The sequence below is a fragment of the Rhipicephalus sanguineus genome, chromosome 1 (genome assembly GCF_013339695.2).
Source record: "Rhipicephalus sanguineus isolate Rsan-2018 chromosome 1, BIME_Rsan_1.4, whole genome shotgun sequence".
NCBI classification, from domain to species: domain Eukaryota; kingdom Metazoa; phylum Arthropoda; class Arachnida; order Ixodida; family Ixodidae; genus Rhipicephalus; species Rhipicephalus sanguineus.
In genome coordinates this window covers 290,657,139-290,672,968 of record NC_051176.1, presented here as the reverse complement: position 1 = coordinate 290,672,968, position 15,830 = coordinate 290,657,139, and the positions used below count along the sequence as shown (strand labels likewise).

Here is a 15,830-nt window from a genome sequence, read left to right as displayed (position 1 = left end):
TAGTACGGTAAAAGCTCGTTAATTTGAACTTACAGTTAATTCGAACTGACACCCTGGTCCCGGCAGAGCCCTGTGTGATTCTATGGGGGAAAACTCCCGATAATTCGAACGCGTCAGTATCCACAATGGTTAATATGAGCTGGGAGCCCCTGGTTTTCATTACTCCTCGCAGAAGTCTGCCCTAAGTGATCGCAATACGTTGCAAAACCAAACCAAACCAAATTTACTTGATATGCAAAACAGTGAAACAGCAGCAATTCTCAGCTGATGAGAATTCGGACGCTGTGTTGAAGCTCTTGAGCAAGTTGCAAACTATGGTCATGGAGTTGCGACAGAAGAAACGCAAGCAAATGCAAATTACTGATTACTTTTAATTTTGATTGTGTTATCTCTGCCATGTGAAAAACGTTTTTCGGAGCATAAATAGCGTCATATATTTCGACATTAAAGCTCACTGCTCACGTGAGTGCATGTCGGTGCTTCTTTCTGGTGTATCACTGACTCATCAATTAATTTCTGTTTGCTGTTAGAGCTCCATGAAGCTAAATTATGAAATCACCTGCCACAAACGTGTAGTAGCGCCTAATTCACGATAACGAGTCCGGAGGTGGCTTCTTTGACATCTGACTGCGCAGTGTGGCGCGATTTCTGTTCATTCTAGCACCCGTCCGTTAATTTGAACTCCGCTTAATTCAAACAATTTTATAGTCCCCTTCGAGTTTCAATGAACAAGCTTTTACTGAATGGATATATGACACAGTGCCAGCAAATTCAGTGATTCTTAGAAAACAGCAGTTTTTCACATTGTTGTTAAAGCTTTTTTTTTTTAATAGCCATTTCTATCCCCACCAGCGTAGTGTAAACATTGGCATGCGTTGTTTACTTTCAGACACCAGACCATCAGAACTACCTCTGTGCACATGGTGCAGTTCCTGCTCTAACAGCATTGCTTTGTTCTCCAATGTACAAGGTAGTACTTATTTTGTGAAGTAGTTGATTGGAATGAGTTGAGTATTCTTGTATCCTGCTGATTTATGCTTTATTTTTCTCTTTAGGTGCAACTTCCGAGTCTTCGCTGTTTGACACACATGTGCTACCAGAACCTTAAAGTGTCCCAAGCGCTTGTTGTATGTAAGTCAGCTGTGTACCATCTATTGTATAGTGAGCCCTGTGAGCTTTATTAATGCTTGGTCATGCTCATTTCCAAATTTTCATTAATTTGGCTTTGTCTCAATGGTCATGGGACAGGTCAGGTATTTGCTACTTATTGACTAGATACAGTCAACTGCCGATTTTTCGGATATGCTTGAAAGTTTGGGTGCTTTTGTGGCTTTGCTGCAATGCAAACGTGTTTTGTGGTGAAGCATACCGTGAATACGAAGGAGCTACTGTTTTAAAACCTACAAGGCAGCTTTCCTGCCCTACACAAATTCATGCATATGGCAGTGCGTGTCTCATGTTTTGCCCTCACCGGCCTAGTGGAGAGATGCAATGAGTGTTCTCATTCACGCCTGTCGAGTCTCCCCTCTAGTCGGGCCATAGCCAAACGCACGTAACGCTACACTGCTCGTAACAATTGTAGCAAGGATGGAACATACTATTATTGTGCAGAAATTTCTGTAGTGCGAGAAAGCTGCCTTCTAGGTTTCGCAACTTGTCTAGTGCGACCATGCCGCACCGCAAATGCACCGAGGCGGGATGGCAGCAGGAGGGAAACGTGCCAGTACGACTTAAAGGGGCACTAAAGGCAAAAATTAAGTCGACATAGATTGTTGAAATAGTGGTCCAGAAACCTCGTAGTGCTACTTTTATGCCAAGGAAGTTCTTATTTTCAAATAAAATCACGTTTTAGTGGTCCGCATCGCGTTAGCGCACTTCAAATCACCCGCCTGAGAGCGGTATTTCGCACGTCACTGTTGCCGTGCCCAACGTTGCCCGCCTTTACTGCGCGGCGGCGTGCACTGGCGGCGTACACCATTCCGGCATCCTGCAGCATAACATGCATGCGGTATTTTGTCGAACTTTCTGTCTGAGCGACTTTCACGAGCGCGCAAAACACACGCGGAGTACGTGATACCGAAACTACCACTGAGGCGCGACTGCGTGAGCGAAGCAGGACGCCGGGCGAAGCGCAGTTCGGCGAAAACGGAACCTTTGAACCACGCGCGCCGTTCCCAATGGCAACGCCACAGAGGTTCTTTTTTCCATGAATCAAACGGAAACGAACAAACAGCATTTTATTACGTCTTTTGATGCACGGAAGGTTCTTTTTTTATTGCTGCTAGTTTGATTACTAGTGATTTATTGTAGGCAGACTCTCATACGTCCTCGGGATCACTTCGAAAATGTCCCACTCGTGGCGCTCATCATGTGATTCATTTAGCTTAATTTCTCGGTAAGTAGGGCACTGCTGTTGATAATATTGCCGTTTTAGACGTTGTCATACACTGAGCTTTCACTCTGACATAAATTGTTATTTGCCTTTAGTGTCCCTTTAATCGCTGACAAGCACATTATGATAAGCACCTTCAGCTAACTTCTCGGTAGTGCATGTGGCCTGGCCCAGTTGTAAGTGTACTGTACGTTTTTAATAGGTGACAACCCACTCGTGTGCACTGCCATTCACTGGTGCCTTTTTGTGCGAGACCGCTGTGTGCCGCACAGGCGCGTTGCTTGCAGTAATGAAAGCAGCTTGCCGTTGCTGCACCTGTGTGTGTTCAGGAACGGAGTGGCCATATGAGCACTCTTACGGCAAACACGTGCATACTGTACAACATGCATCGTGGCAGTGATGGCGGGAGCTTAGTAAGTGACGTGCTGCACACAACTAACTAAGAATGATCGGTTCTATGCCCCAGCAAATGCTGTTTTTCAATGAAGTGGTGGAGATTTTCTAACGATAGCACATGTTTACAGGCACACACCCATCGGCAAAACCTGGATGATTCGTCCGCTTTGTGTTCTGGGTCACCACTTGTAAACGCTCCTTGGTATCGCAACAGTCCGCCATGGCACGTTCGTGCGAGAGAGTCATCATTTTTTCGGCGCTTAGCTGGTATCGCGACAGTCCTCACGAGACGCAAATTTGCAATCCGCCTTTTTAATTTTCCTCTGCTGCCCTCTGCTGTTTTGGTAGGGTTTGGTAGGAGCCAGGACAACTGGTATTGCCAGAACGAAAGCCTCCAAGATCAAAAGGCGTTTTCAACTTTTCCGCTAGGGGAAGGGCACATGCACCGTGGCATCGTGAAAAAGGTGGATTGGTGGTTAGCACGTATTCAAGTGGGGATGCTGACAGGTGTCAAACGTATTCACCAGAGCCTATGCAAGCACTGATCTGCTTGATAAGTGCACTGGCAGGCCTTCAGAGCGGTTTTGGACGTGGCTGTGGCAGTTTGGCCACATCATCGAAGTAGGTAATAAAGCACAAATGAACTTTTTTCGGACTGCCCGATTTTTCAGACGATTTTGCGATCCCTAGGGATTAAAAAAAAAATTGGCCGTTGGCTGTGGTTATGACAGTTAAGTTCTTTTCTTTCCTTATGAAACCGGTAATTAATAAATTCAGTTGTAAATATAGAACTTAAAATTAAAACATCATTGGTGGTGGTGAACAGTGCATGGATTAAAGTTGCCTGTTGTTCACTGCCAGCACCAGTTATGTGTTCAGCACTGTGGTTTTCTGGGCCAGTTGGTACATGATGACAAAGCGAAAGGTTCCAGCACCTTGATGCGAGCAAAAGAAGAGAGCCACACAGGACAAAGGCTGGTCAAAGGCTGGTTCAGCCTTGTTCCTGTGGGCCTCTCTTCTTGTGCTTGCATCGTAATGTGCTGGAACCCTGCACGTTGCCACCAGTTCTGTGCCCCTAGTGGAAATTCCAGCCTACAAATTTTGTCTACAAAACCACGGCAGCATCTTTGGTGGCGGCAACATACTGAGCCCTGTTCAGTAATTAAAGGGTTGGTGCCATCATATTCGTGGCTTGCACGTTCTTTGTTGCAAATGTTTCTTATTGCTCTAGGAAGCATGATGCACACTCCAAGATTCATGTATTCTCGCTAAGTAATTTGATGTCGCCTGATTTATATGAATGACTTGGTTTTGGTTTCTGGGCGCCGAGTTGGACAGTGATGTCACCGTGTAGGAAGCTCGAACACGTAGGCCCACAAAGCTGTGACACATGCAGTGCTGCATTGTCTGCTCTCGCACACACACACGTGAGCAACCTTCCGGATGCCTTCAAAACTCGCTAAAATTCTTTAATAGAGTTAACGAGCACGTGCATAATTCCGGTACACACAGAGATCTTTGCGGAGTACTGGGTTACTGGATGATGGTATCGACATCTTGTGACGCTTTGTGCAACCACAATTATAGGTGCGTTTCTTTTTTTTCGTGAGTGACCACGGCGAAAAAAAATTTCAAAAGGATGACGCATTCAGAACTACGTCACTGCTGTGAATTTACACCAGCAGAGAAGTAGAATACATACATTTCTGCATCAACAATTCTGTACTTTAAAATGACCACTTTAAAATGTAGAACACTTGTGGCCATTTCATAAGTTGTGCAGACAGGCTGTTTGCATCTGCCAGTTGCCTACACCATTGTTGAAGTTCAGTGTCACTATTTTACTTATTCTGATTTTGCATCCTTGGCAGGAAGGTTTTGGTGCTGCTCCGATGGTCCGACATTGACTGCCATAATTGAACTTTGCTCACAAAAGCATTGTCCATAGAGCCATGAAATTTAAATTGTGATGAAGCAATAGCAAGGCGGAAATACTGCTTTAAAATTTTTTAACAGTGGGATCCTGTGCAGAGTACAAGTGGAAGATGCTTCCTTTGATGCTTCCGTTTACGGCTGCGGTAACCTGACATGCTAAAGCAAAGAAGTGTGCGAACAAACTAAAATTCTTTAAAGTTGCCTTCGCAGGTTTGTGTAACGATGTGGAGCAATTTGCAAAACGCGAGCAAGTTTGGCTACTTTGGCAGCAAGCTCAGAAAAAATTTGTGTAGTTAGCTGCCGATGCACTCTTGGCTTGGCTTGCCCGGTGCAGTGGAGCTGTGGGTCACCGCTCATTGCACGTCACTCCAACATGGTCTGACGTCACTAAAACTTTCGTTACACTTCCTACACAGTGACGTCGGTGTCAGTTGCACCAGCGATGGGTCTCGCTCGTGAGAATGAGCATCTAGGCACACTTTGGAAGTGATTTAAATTATATTCTAAACATTGGCTTTGTCCAAAACTTCTTGCTGAGTGTCCTTGCATACAGAGGAAGCCTAGAGCAGGCTTTTTATAGCCTCAAAATTTGGTGGCACCACCCCTTTAAATTTCTGCTTTTGTAGCTCTTCAGTCTGCCATCCGTGCTTCTGCAACATGTGAAAACAAGTTGCCAGTTGCCACTTATTGTTTAAACTGTACTACAGTCAAACCGCGATATACCTAATCTAAAAGGGATCACAAAAGTATTCTATATATAGGTAATTTGGTTTATAAAATATTTTATATATTGAAAATATATAAAACAGTTTGATATACTCAATAATTTGTTATGTGTGGGCTTGATATATGTGGGTTTGACTGTATATCAGTTCTGCACCCATAGTTCTAGGCTTCAACACAAAACGCAGAACCTTGGTAATAGGGGTTGACGCAGCGCATGTACTATTGTACTATTCTGCACTTGTTTTTTTCTGCTTCTGGTGGAGAAACTTGTGCCTGTGTGTATGCGAAGTGCCTGTGCCTCTATCACATGTTTGTGCATGTCACTTCAGCAAGCTATGGTGGCCGAACTGTTCCTGACATCTTGGTGACACTGATGGCCAGAGATAAGCCCACAGAAATGCAGCTTGCAGCAGCAAAGTGGTTGGTTTGGTTTTTTTGTTGTTGTTATTGTTTTCATTGAAACATGTCACATGGAGATGCATAGTAAGTGTGGTAAATGTTTTGTTGTCTCTCACTCCACAGTATGACCTTTCTGAGCAGAACAGGGGCAGTACATTCGGAAGACCCTCGGATTGTGTTCAAGGTATGTGTTTTTATCTTGTTGCTGAATTGGTGGCTAACGTTCACATTATACCATATGTCCATTAAAAGTGGGTCTAGAGAACAATGAGTTGTTGGTTGCCGAGGGCTTCATGCACTTAAAATATGTCTTCGCAGCTGTCTTGCATGAGGATATGCATTGGGTGGTATGTTTTGAGAAAATTCTTTTATCACATTTTGAGATAGCTTAACAGTCAAGCAGGATATTTCCTTGGCGCCCACATTTCAAAGGGAAGTACTAACTTTGTTGAAATGTTGGCTTGGAAGACATATTTTGTTTCACCGTTGCTGATCCTTTGAAGTATTCAAGTTCCTGTGATCCTCCATCTAATTTGGCTTAAGATAGAGGGCATTTTCTTATTTTAAAAATGTAACTTATAGGCTAATGCTATTGACCACTTTAAAGTGTAGAACACTTGTGGCCAGTTCATAAGTTGTGCAGACAGGCTGTTTGCATCTGCCAGTTGCCTACACCATTGTTGAAGTTTAGTGTCACTATTTTACTTATTCTGATTTTGCATCTTTGGCAGGAAGGTTTTGGTGCTGCTCCGATGGTCCGACATTGACTGCCATAATTGAACTTTGCTCACAAAAGCATTGTCCATAGAGCCATGAAATTTAAATTGTGATGAAGCAATAGCAAGGCGGAAATACTGCTTTAAAAATTTTTAACAGTGGGATCCTGTGCAGAGTACAAGTGGAAGATGCTTCCTTTGCTAGTCACACTTCGTGTAGGGTAATGAAAAACCTGAGCCGCCATTACTTGTTTTGAAGCATTAGTGCAAGCAGCACTGTTGTTGGCAATTGCATTATCACTGAGCCCTATGAGAAGCTTCAAGTGCTGTCTTGAATGCCTTGCCAGCTTTGCGAGCGATAAACATATGCTAAAATGTTTGTGATGCTTCACCACTAGAATACAGCACTTGAGTACTTTGATTACACCAAAGGTGTAGGTATGGTGCTGCCTGACCGATTAATTGCATGCCACACTCCCATTTGGGAAACAAGACAGTTCCCATTTGAAGTAACAGCTGTGCATTGTCTTGTCAGGAAACGTCACTGCTCAGTTCAATTTTATGGATTTTACATTTTTCATTTCATAAATTGCATATGTAGTACTATTAGAAATGACTTCAATGTCTGTACATTATCTCACAAGTAGCTTGCAGCACTCTCGAGGGTACAGTGACCTTGGCCAGGAGAATTAGATTTAGATTTGGTTGCTGGATTATTGGCAAGATTGGACAGATTTAGCTTTGCTTGGTGTAATATAGGTACAGTACTCACAGATAGAAATGGGGCAATTTAGGGCTAAGGAATGCACATACTTTCGTTTCCACCGTCTTCAGGTCGGGTCATATCGGCATAATTTTGACTCGAACGCGTAGATCAGAGCCAACATTATCTTTAGAGACCAGATTCGTCGCGACATGACGTGGTTATCTCGCGCAGTTGCGCCTACCAGTCGTTATACTAAAAAAATTGATGTCGCGTTTGAATCCGTGAGTACTGTATGTTAGAGCGAGACATGATGCATTAGGTGCTCTGGTCGCTCTGTGCATGCGCATCACATACTGTGGAATGTTGTAATGGTTACTGCTAGTAACGGTGATTATGTAGCTACGTGGCAATGCCCATACAGCCCCAACTAGGGCAGACTGCCTGTTTCAATCTAAATTTGCACTTGGTGCGTTCAGCCTTGAAGGAAAGAAATAATTGGTGAAATTGTCCATCGTTGGTTTGATTTAACTTAACAAATGGTGCTATGGCATTAGCACTGGTGGTGCATTGATGATGTGTAATACCCTAAAAACCAAATTATTTACTGCATCATTAATTTACTGCTACACACTAGTACACTCTGTGATGACAGTGAGCAAATGTTGACTAGGTGTTGAGCAGACAATGTGGCCCTGATAAAAGTCCCCAGGAACCTGCTCACGGGCTAGTTGGTGCATATTCTTGAGCACTAGGCTTGTGCAGCGCACATCGATAAAGACATGAAGGAACACAGAAACGACATGCACTGAGAGCGTTTTCTGCCTACTTCAATGACATTCAGCCCAAGCTTTTCAAATCTGGGCCTCACATTCGGGAGGGAATGAAATGACGGGGCTGCTACGATATCAGCCAGGCTGTGACACACCAAGCACACTCTCCTGCCAAAATGTCTGTGTACCATAGGAGAGCTACCATAAAACGACATGCGACTAACCTGCCTGCCCATTGTCCTGAGTGTGCCTCCTCCATAAAAAAGTTCCTCGCTACGCCATTTAAAACGATACTGGCATATACAGTCATAGCCATCTAGAGAGCTGCCCAACAACAGAGTGAGGGACGAGAGGGACGTAGGCACTCACTGTGTGCTAGTCTAGGTGGTGTCGTGTGCGCCCCACAATTTTGTTTGTTTGTGATGTTGACAGTGCTCATGGAATGGCTGAAACATCACAGGAACACCCGAGCAGCCACTAAGCGTGTCATGTTGATGACTATGTGCAAGGTGCTGCCAACTCATATGAGCTCATGGGCTTACCTTAAAAACATACGAAAATGTGTTCAAGGCTATGCTCGCCTCTAACATTCAGTCAGAGGTGCTTCTATGCAGGACAATGAAACTACACAAACATTTTGTGTTTGAAAGTTTGTGTCAGTGGCCCTTTAAGAAGTCCTGCAGATCCTCCAGTGCTGCAGTGAATTTCCGAGGTAGTGTGTATTGCAACAACTTATCAGTCTGTGCCCTAGGTCAAGCTATGATGCATGCCTTGCGCTAAGTTGTTGCCATATGTCAAAGGGCATCTGTGTCAATTTTCACCTATGTAAAGATAATTGCATCATTCTGTGGAATTGAAAAGTGGCACTAACACTTTGCAACTGTAATTATGCCAAGTGATTGAAAGCAGCCATGGCATCATTTTTAGGTTTTTCATATTACACAGCTGATGGAGCATTACGTGTCATCCCTTAGCACTCCCTTTCAGATGTGCTTCCCTGCTACAGTGCCAGTGCGCCGTCTTGACCGTGGTGGCGCATTTCTGCAGGCTTTGCCTACCCTGGTACGCATGTGCAAAAAGGAGCGCACTCCAGAGGAAAGGGCGCATGGAGCTGAGACACTTGCTTACCTGGCAGAGGTGGACACTGAGTTGCAGCGGATTGCCAGCATCAGTGACCACCTCATCCCCACGCTGGCTGAGCTACTGAAGTACCAGCCACCTTCCGCTGTTGTCTTGTACAAAGGACCTGTGCCAGCAGTCACTATGAAAAAGGTACTCCATGTGCCCATAGCACCTTAGTAATTTGATAGAAACAATGTGTCAGATGAGTGCTGCACTGCTTTGTTAAAACGAAAACGGCACTCGCGGACGGCCTTTCTGAAAGGCTTTCTGGCTTTCAGAAAGGCGTGGTTGTCATCTACAATCGCGTTGTTATACGTAATAAGGAATGGGTTCAGAGCACGTTTCGGATTAAGACTCGAGGTTCTTGAGCTACATTCACATTGGGAACGAATTCGCAAATGACGAAAAATGCGGTTTTTGCACTGCTCTTATGCAAAATAATTAATGAATTTGCATATTCCTCAAGAAAATGAAAGTGAAATGATATAATAGACATTTATTCTTTTCTTGATACTTTCGATAATTCAGCATTCGCTTAATTCGGAGAAGGTTTTTCCAGTGCCGTGAAATCCGAATTAACAAGCTTTTACTGTAATTTACTTTTCAGTAATTGCTTCTAAAATAACCTTACGGAGAGTGTTGTGTTTGCAGAAGCTTCTGTAGCAGGTGAAATCACTAACAACAAAGTCACTGTTATCTAGGAGCCTATGCATTTCCTAGCTTGCTTGCTGTTTATGTGCTGTAGGTGAATCAACATTAATTGAGTGATTATAGACATTAGCTTAGCATATGCAATGTGTGGTAACCTGTGTACGCTACAGTTCACGCTGTCTCTCAACATTAGTTTACTCTGCATAACAACTGAGACCTTGCTGGATGGATGGTATAAGTGTCCCCTTTATGATGGGGTGGTGACCTGTGAGCCACCAGTCTCTATTTTTAATTCTGCTTAATGCCTTGACTGCCTGAAATAAATATTTTTTGAAAGAAGAAAACCCCTATAAATTCATAGCTTAACTTTCTGTGTTTTACGGTAGAGTAACTTTGGTTTTCATGCTATTTGGTTTTCGTCCTTACCCCTTACTTTTATGCCACCAATCCTCCAATTGTCTTTTGCTGATCTCTATTGCGGACATGTTCATCTTTCCTGTGCTGCCGCCTAAAACTCAAGGCGTGCAAGCTTGCTAGGATTTTGTGGATTTCGGTGATGCCTGCACAGGCCTTGCTAGACAGAAGCCTAGCAAATCTTGAGAACTTCTTAGTTATAAAGTTGCCCAAAGGCAGGAAACATCCACGATGTCATGCTGGAATACTGTTTGAAATCTTTGTGACAAAAGAAGGGTAATGCCATTTTGAAATATTTTACCAGTATGAACTGATTCAGTGTTCTCAAGTGTCCCTTTGATGCCAAAACAAGTCTGAATGCTAGGGTGTTGTTTGCTAAATTCTAGAGTGTTTGCCTTCATTTTATGCAGTCCTGGGCCCAGATTTTGTAACAGTCCTTTTGTTTATCCATTCTTTTCACTCTTCCATCATTGACTCGCCAGCCGACCTACAGTCATTACTGCCAGGCTTGACAAGCCAGCGTAAGATAATAGCACAGCAATGGAACTACAGTATGAATCATTGTTACAAAATGTGGCCCCTGGTCAACATTAATTTGCTGTGTGAGACGTGCCTATGCTGCTCTTATTGCAGCTTGAACAGGAAGTCAAGGTTATGCAGGAGCTGAGACAAGCGGCTTTCAAAGCATTTGCTGCCCTGGGTGCAAATGATGAAGACATTCGTAAAAAGGCAAGTATGGAGTCTTTTTTAATTTGGGGCGGGATTTAAAGTTTTTTCGGGGGAAATGGGCTCTTTTCTGACATAACGCTGCTCATGATAGGAAGTATCGTACAGTAAGCCAGTGTGGCATATGTACTACCATTGATGACTAGCTTTTCTGATCTCCCTCTAATTTCTGCTCTGACTTCAACATTAAATTAATAATGGAGTGTAATACACTGAAGCGTTTACTTGAAACTGTAAAAATGGTAAAATATTTCTAAGTTTAGGTGGTTTTGAGATAAGCAAAAATTGTGAAAACGCCTGATGGCCATGCGTGCACCACACGAATCGTTCTTCAAATGCCGTCAGTAATCGTCTGGACAGTTTCATGTGCCTTGGCACCAGACACCTTGCCATCTATGGGCAACAGTGGCACTGTGCTAAGACGGCATGCCATAGAGTGTACTGTCATGCCTTTTGAAGACACCCATATAAGAGCATGAATTGAGTGTCCATATTGAGCCACAATCTCACATTTTAGAAAGTCGCTAATGCGAGTGTTATTTATAAAATCGCAGTTCACACTATTTACATCGCGGGCACGAATCGGGCTAGCTCATCTAGACATGATCTCATTAAAACGCTGTAGGCTTGCATGATCATTTGAGCAAGGGTCTTATCACATGCTCAAAAGCGCTGATCTTGCTCTGGGTTGATGCGCAACTGACAGTGTCCCAAATGGTAGGAGAGAGAAAAGATACAAGAACCTTTGTTGCGTCAGGCCACAAAGAAATGGCTTAGAGCAACAGAGCAAACAAGCACAAGTGGTGAAAGGAAAGGGGGTGAAAGATTAAGCGGGAGCATGGCTCAGTGGCCTACTCAGCGTTGCTTGCACTCTTTCATGCGATCCCTTGCTGTGCAAGTTCTGCCCTACAGCATGGAGAATTCTGTTTTTCTTTTTTGATGTTGCAGCCTCACACCTTTGGGGAATGACTTTTCAGGGGTGATTAAGCTGTTGATATTTCAGAATATATCTGGAGTCCAGTGCAAGAAGATTTTGAGATAGGCAGTGAAAAATATGTGGACACGACACCATGACCGGAAAAATTTAGACTAATTCTAATTAATGAGGGTTCACTGTAATGTATGAAGTGTGAAACAGTTCCACTTCCCCCTTGTCGCTGGATAGGGTATCTATCCTTGGCATGAATTTTATGCAATATGTGTTCTGGGTTGCAGCTTATGTGACCTCGTATGTTAGTGCATGTTATTAAAGCTTGGCACCAAACCTTAGTCAAATTAATTACAGTAAAACCTCGGTGATACGATCACGGTTCGTACGAATTTCGGGGTGATACGAATTTTTCTGTGGTCCCGGACAAGGCCCATTAGCCTGCAATGTATTGGAGTACGGTTGTTGCGAACCGATTTGCACCCGGCGACGTTTGATACGAACGTACGCCAGCGCACAGGTACGAAGAGGTGCTGCCCGCACTGTCGCGGAAGACCCTGCAGTCAGGCGCGGGCGCGGGCATACGCGCTGTGCAACCATCAACGGTGCGTCATTGCCTCCGAGATAGTGCGCGCGAATCTTGGAGGCCTTTAGGCGCCTTCGCGTTTAGATTACAGATGACGTTGACGTCGCGCCTTTTTTTCCCGACGTGTTGACGCGTGTTCCTGTGCTCGAGGCAGCAGCGTCTTTGTACTGTGTTAACACGTGCCTGCCGCGTCGATGCAAGCCATGTCCCCGCAATCAGACGTTCTATGAAACAAGACTGAAACTTGGGGTGCGGGTCCGTCATGAAGTCCCATTAAAGGTGGACAAAGACCCCAAGAGACGAAGCGGACGGTCTTGCCGAAGGAGCTTGGCTTCTATCTATCGTGTGCAAAGCGCTTCTTAAGTCACTTTCGCCGCAGTACTCTGGTGTCATGCAGAAAAGCGCAGTAAGATTAGGAAGGGGCTACTGGTGGTCACGGGGCACAACGCATCTAGTTCATTAATTACGCACGCGCGCATGCACCGTATATTTAAGAGTACAAATATGATCGTTGATGTCTAAAAACTTTACTGGCAATCATTCAGAGCTGTTCATGAAGTCGCTGCGGCCCTGAGAAACACTAAATATAAACGTATGCCAACTTTCTTTTATCGCATACTAACTTTCCATGTTTTCTGGTGATACGAATTTCGGATGATACGAATATTTTTGGTAAGCCCGCGAGATTCGTATCACCAAGGTTTTACTGTAGTATGAAGACAAATCTTCACTGTTACATGTTTAAGACAGTTGGCTAACACCACACTAAGACATTGTACATATTTGCCCACATTTATTCTGTAGCTGTCCTGTTTGGTAATCTTCTGGTTTGTCTCTTTTGGGCAGATCATTGAGACTGATTCGCTGATGGAGCATGTGGTGTCAAGCCTTTCGGACACAAACCCACGAGTGCGGCTGGCGGCAGTGCGCTGTCTGCACTCGCTGTCGCGCTCTGTGCAGCAGCTGCGCACCACCTTTCAGGATCATGCTGTTTGGCGGCCACTCATGCGCCTCCTTCATAATGCTCCTGATGACATCCTCCTTGTGGCCTCGTCTACCCTCTGCAATCTGCTGCTTGAGTTCTCACCAAGCAAGGAGGTAGGCTTGGGCTTGCTTGCTTGCTCACTGCTTGGCTGCTTTTAAAGAGGCCTTGAAGCACCTTTTTATGAAACCTCAGAAGTACCTGCTACTGCCGTATTTACACGGTTGTAAGTCAACTCAAATTTAAGTTGACCTTCCTATATCAAACATCAAAAACAAAACAAAAGAAAAAAACACGCAAGCACATTCTATAATGGGAATTTATCAACGTAGTCTAGTCCACCTCATGAACTGTGATGCCCAGGCTCTGCTAGCCTCGAAGTGCATCATTGGTATTACTTTTTCCGAAACGAAAACACAGGCTTAATTCTTATAGAAAAAAAGGCTTTTTCTTTCATTTTTTTCTTCAAAATAAACATGTGAGAATAATTATATGCTATAGGTAGAGCCGGAAAGCAATTGTGATATTGTAACAATGTCACACAGTCCTAGATTTCTCATTTGTCTGGCTGTTACTGACGGTACAAGTTTCAGTTTTGATTGTAAGTCGATCCCCCAACTTCAGATTTCAAATATAAATAAAATAGGCTGATCTACAATCGTGTAAATACGGTACTATTTCCGTTTGAAGTGGTTTGCCAGGCTGAAGATAAGCAAATATATACTTTAGGTTTACGCATTTATCCACAACATTGTGGTGGTCAAGCGATCAACAACTGGAGAGTGGAATGTCCTCATGATGCAGCTGAGGCTATATCAAGCAGCGAAGGAAATACAGTTGAAACTCGATTTTATGAAACCTGATTTTACGAATTTCCCGATTTAAGGAACAAATTCAGATTCCCCCCGTAGTTGCCCATAGGCTTAATGCTTTTGCGAACTCGAAATAACGAGACAAACTTCGCCGCATAACCCGATCTAACGAGGCATTCCGGGAAAAAAGATGCATAAAAAAAAGAGGTTTTTCCAAATTTATGGCCTCTAGACTGTCTGGCAGTGTCCTGCCAGACATTCTAGATGTCATAAATTCTAGACGCAGCCTGGCAGTATGCTGTCAGGCTGCGTCGAGGCTGCGTCGGGCTCCACAAGCCCACAACACGAGCAGGTAGAGGCATCGCCCAGTTGTTGGGAAGAGCTTCGTCTGCGTGATGAGTTGGCCACAGATCATAACTTTGACAACTTCGTGATCACCGACGCAGATGCGTACACTGACACACCAGAAGTTCTCGATGACGACGAGATAGTGCAACTTGTTTCTGGTGCACAAGAGGAGTCTGAAGATGCCAACGATACGGATACTGTCAAAGCTCCTGTGCCCACACTAAGCCAGGTGATAGATGCTGTCGACCTTCTGAGGCGGTTTGCTGGGGCACACAAGGCTGCTGAGGACGCTTTGATTTCACTGGCCAGCTACGATAATTGTGTGCTCCCGATGCTCACGAAGCGCATGCAGGCGAAAATCATGAGCTTTTACACTGGGCAATAAATTAGTCATTCTCTCGAACGAAATTTGTCATTTTCTCGGTTTTACGAAGTTCCCAATTTAACGAACTTATTTGCGGGTCCCGATCACTTCGTTGAATCGAGGTTCAACTGTATGAGCCAGTATCAGAGAAGGTGGGCACTCATTTTTGCAAGGTTGGGGGGTTACCGAATAGTATTCTTGGAGTCTGGGTAGGGAAGCTGTTCAATAAAGCTATCTGTACTTTGAAAACAATAATCCTTTGAGGTAGCTTATAAATAATAATCTAATAAAAATAAAAGTAGACTCTAGTATGACTCTGGTGTGCATGTTGACGCGAGGTCTTGTCCTGTTAGTCACGTCGTGTGGCTTTCTACTTTTGATGATTGTTCACTATAAAGCAGGGGTCTCAAGCATGCGGACTGCGGACCTTTTGCTAGTGGCCCTGCTCGCACATGACTGTCTTCATTGAAATTTTTTTTTTATTTGCTTAAAAAATATCTTCATGAGCTACACAGGCGTGACTGGTTACAAGCATTTTTTTCGTGAGGCATCCCATGTAGTGAGCATGTGCTGGAGTGTAACCGTGGAACAAAAATTTCAGAATCGGCGTCCATATTACAGTCATTCTAGAGATCAGTATCGATATGTTTCTTGAGTTCTCATGTCAAATCTCCTTCCGAAATGACCCATATATGAGATATGGGAAAGTCCTTTCAAATGGCAATGTTAGCTGACAGTTTGTTCAATCCCCCCCTCCTCTGCTACAGTCTTCTTCACTATGGCAGCCCTTGCGGGAGGCTAAATCTCGTGACTGTGGCCCTCTAGCTGAGGCGATTTTGAGGCCCCTGCTACATACA

At 44.1% G+C, this 15,830-nt stretch overlaps 1 protein-coding gene across 6 annotated transcripts in view; it reads left to right on the top strand.

Annotated features, from left to right (window-relative positions):
- Positions 1–15,830, top strand: part of LOC119379246 (armadillo repeat-containing protein 8) — a 62,840-nt gene that overhangs the window by 15,448 nt on the left and 31,562 nt on the right. For 5 of the 6 annotated variants that reach the window (XM_037648491.2, XM_037648490.2, XM_037648489.2 and 2 more), the window contains 7 exons: positions 890–970; positions 1,056–1,131; positions 5,779–5,869; positions 5,972–6,032; positions 9,088–9,312; positions 10,861–10,956; positions 13,314–13,565. In XM_037648491.2, the coding sequence (XP_037504419.1) occupies positions 890–970; positions 1,056–1,131; positions 5,779–5,869; positions 5,972–6,032; positions 9,088–9,312; positions 10,861–10,956; positions 13,314–13,565 (882 nt within the window). The remainder of the gene's footprint in view (positions 1–889; positions 971–1,055; positions 1,132–5,778; positions 5,870–5,971; positions 6,033–9,087; positions 9,313–10,860; positions 10,957–13,313; positions 13,566–15,830) is intronic. The other variant, XM_037648488.2, reaches the window with a different exon arrangement.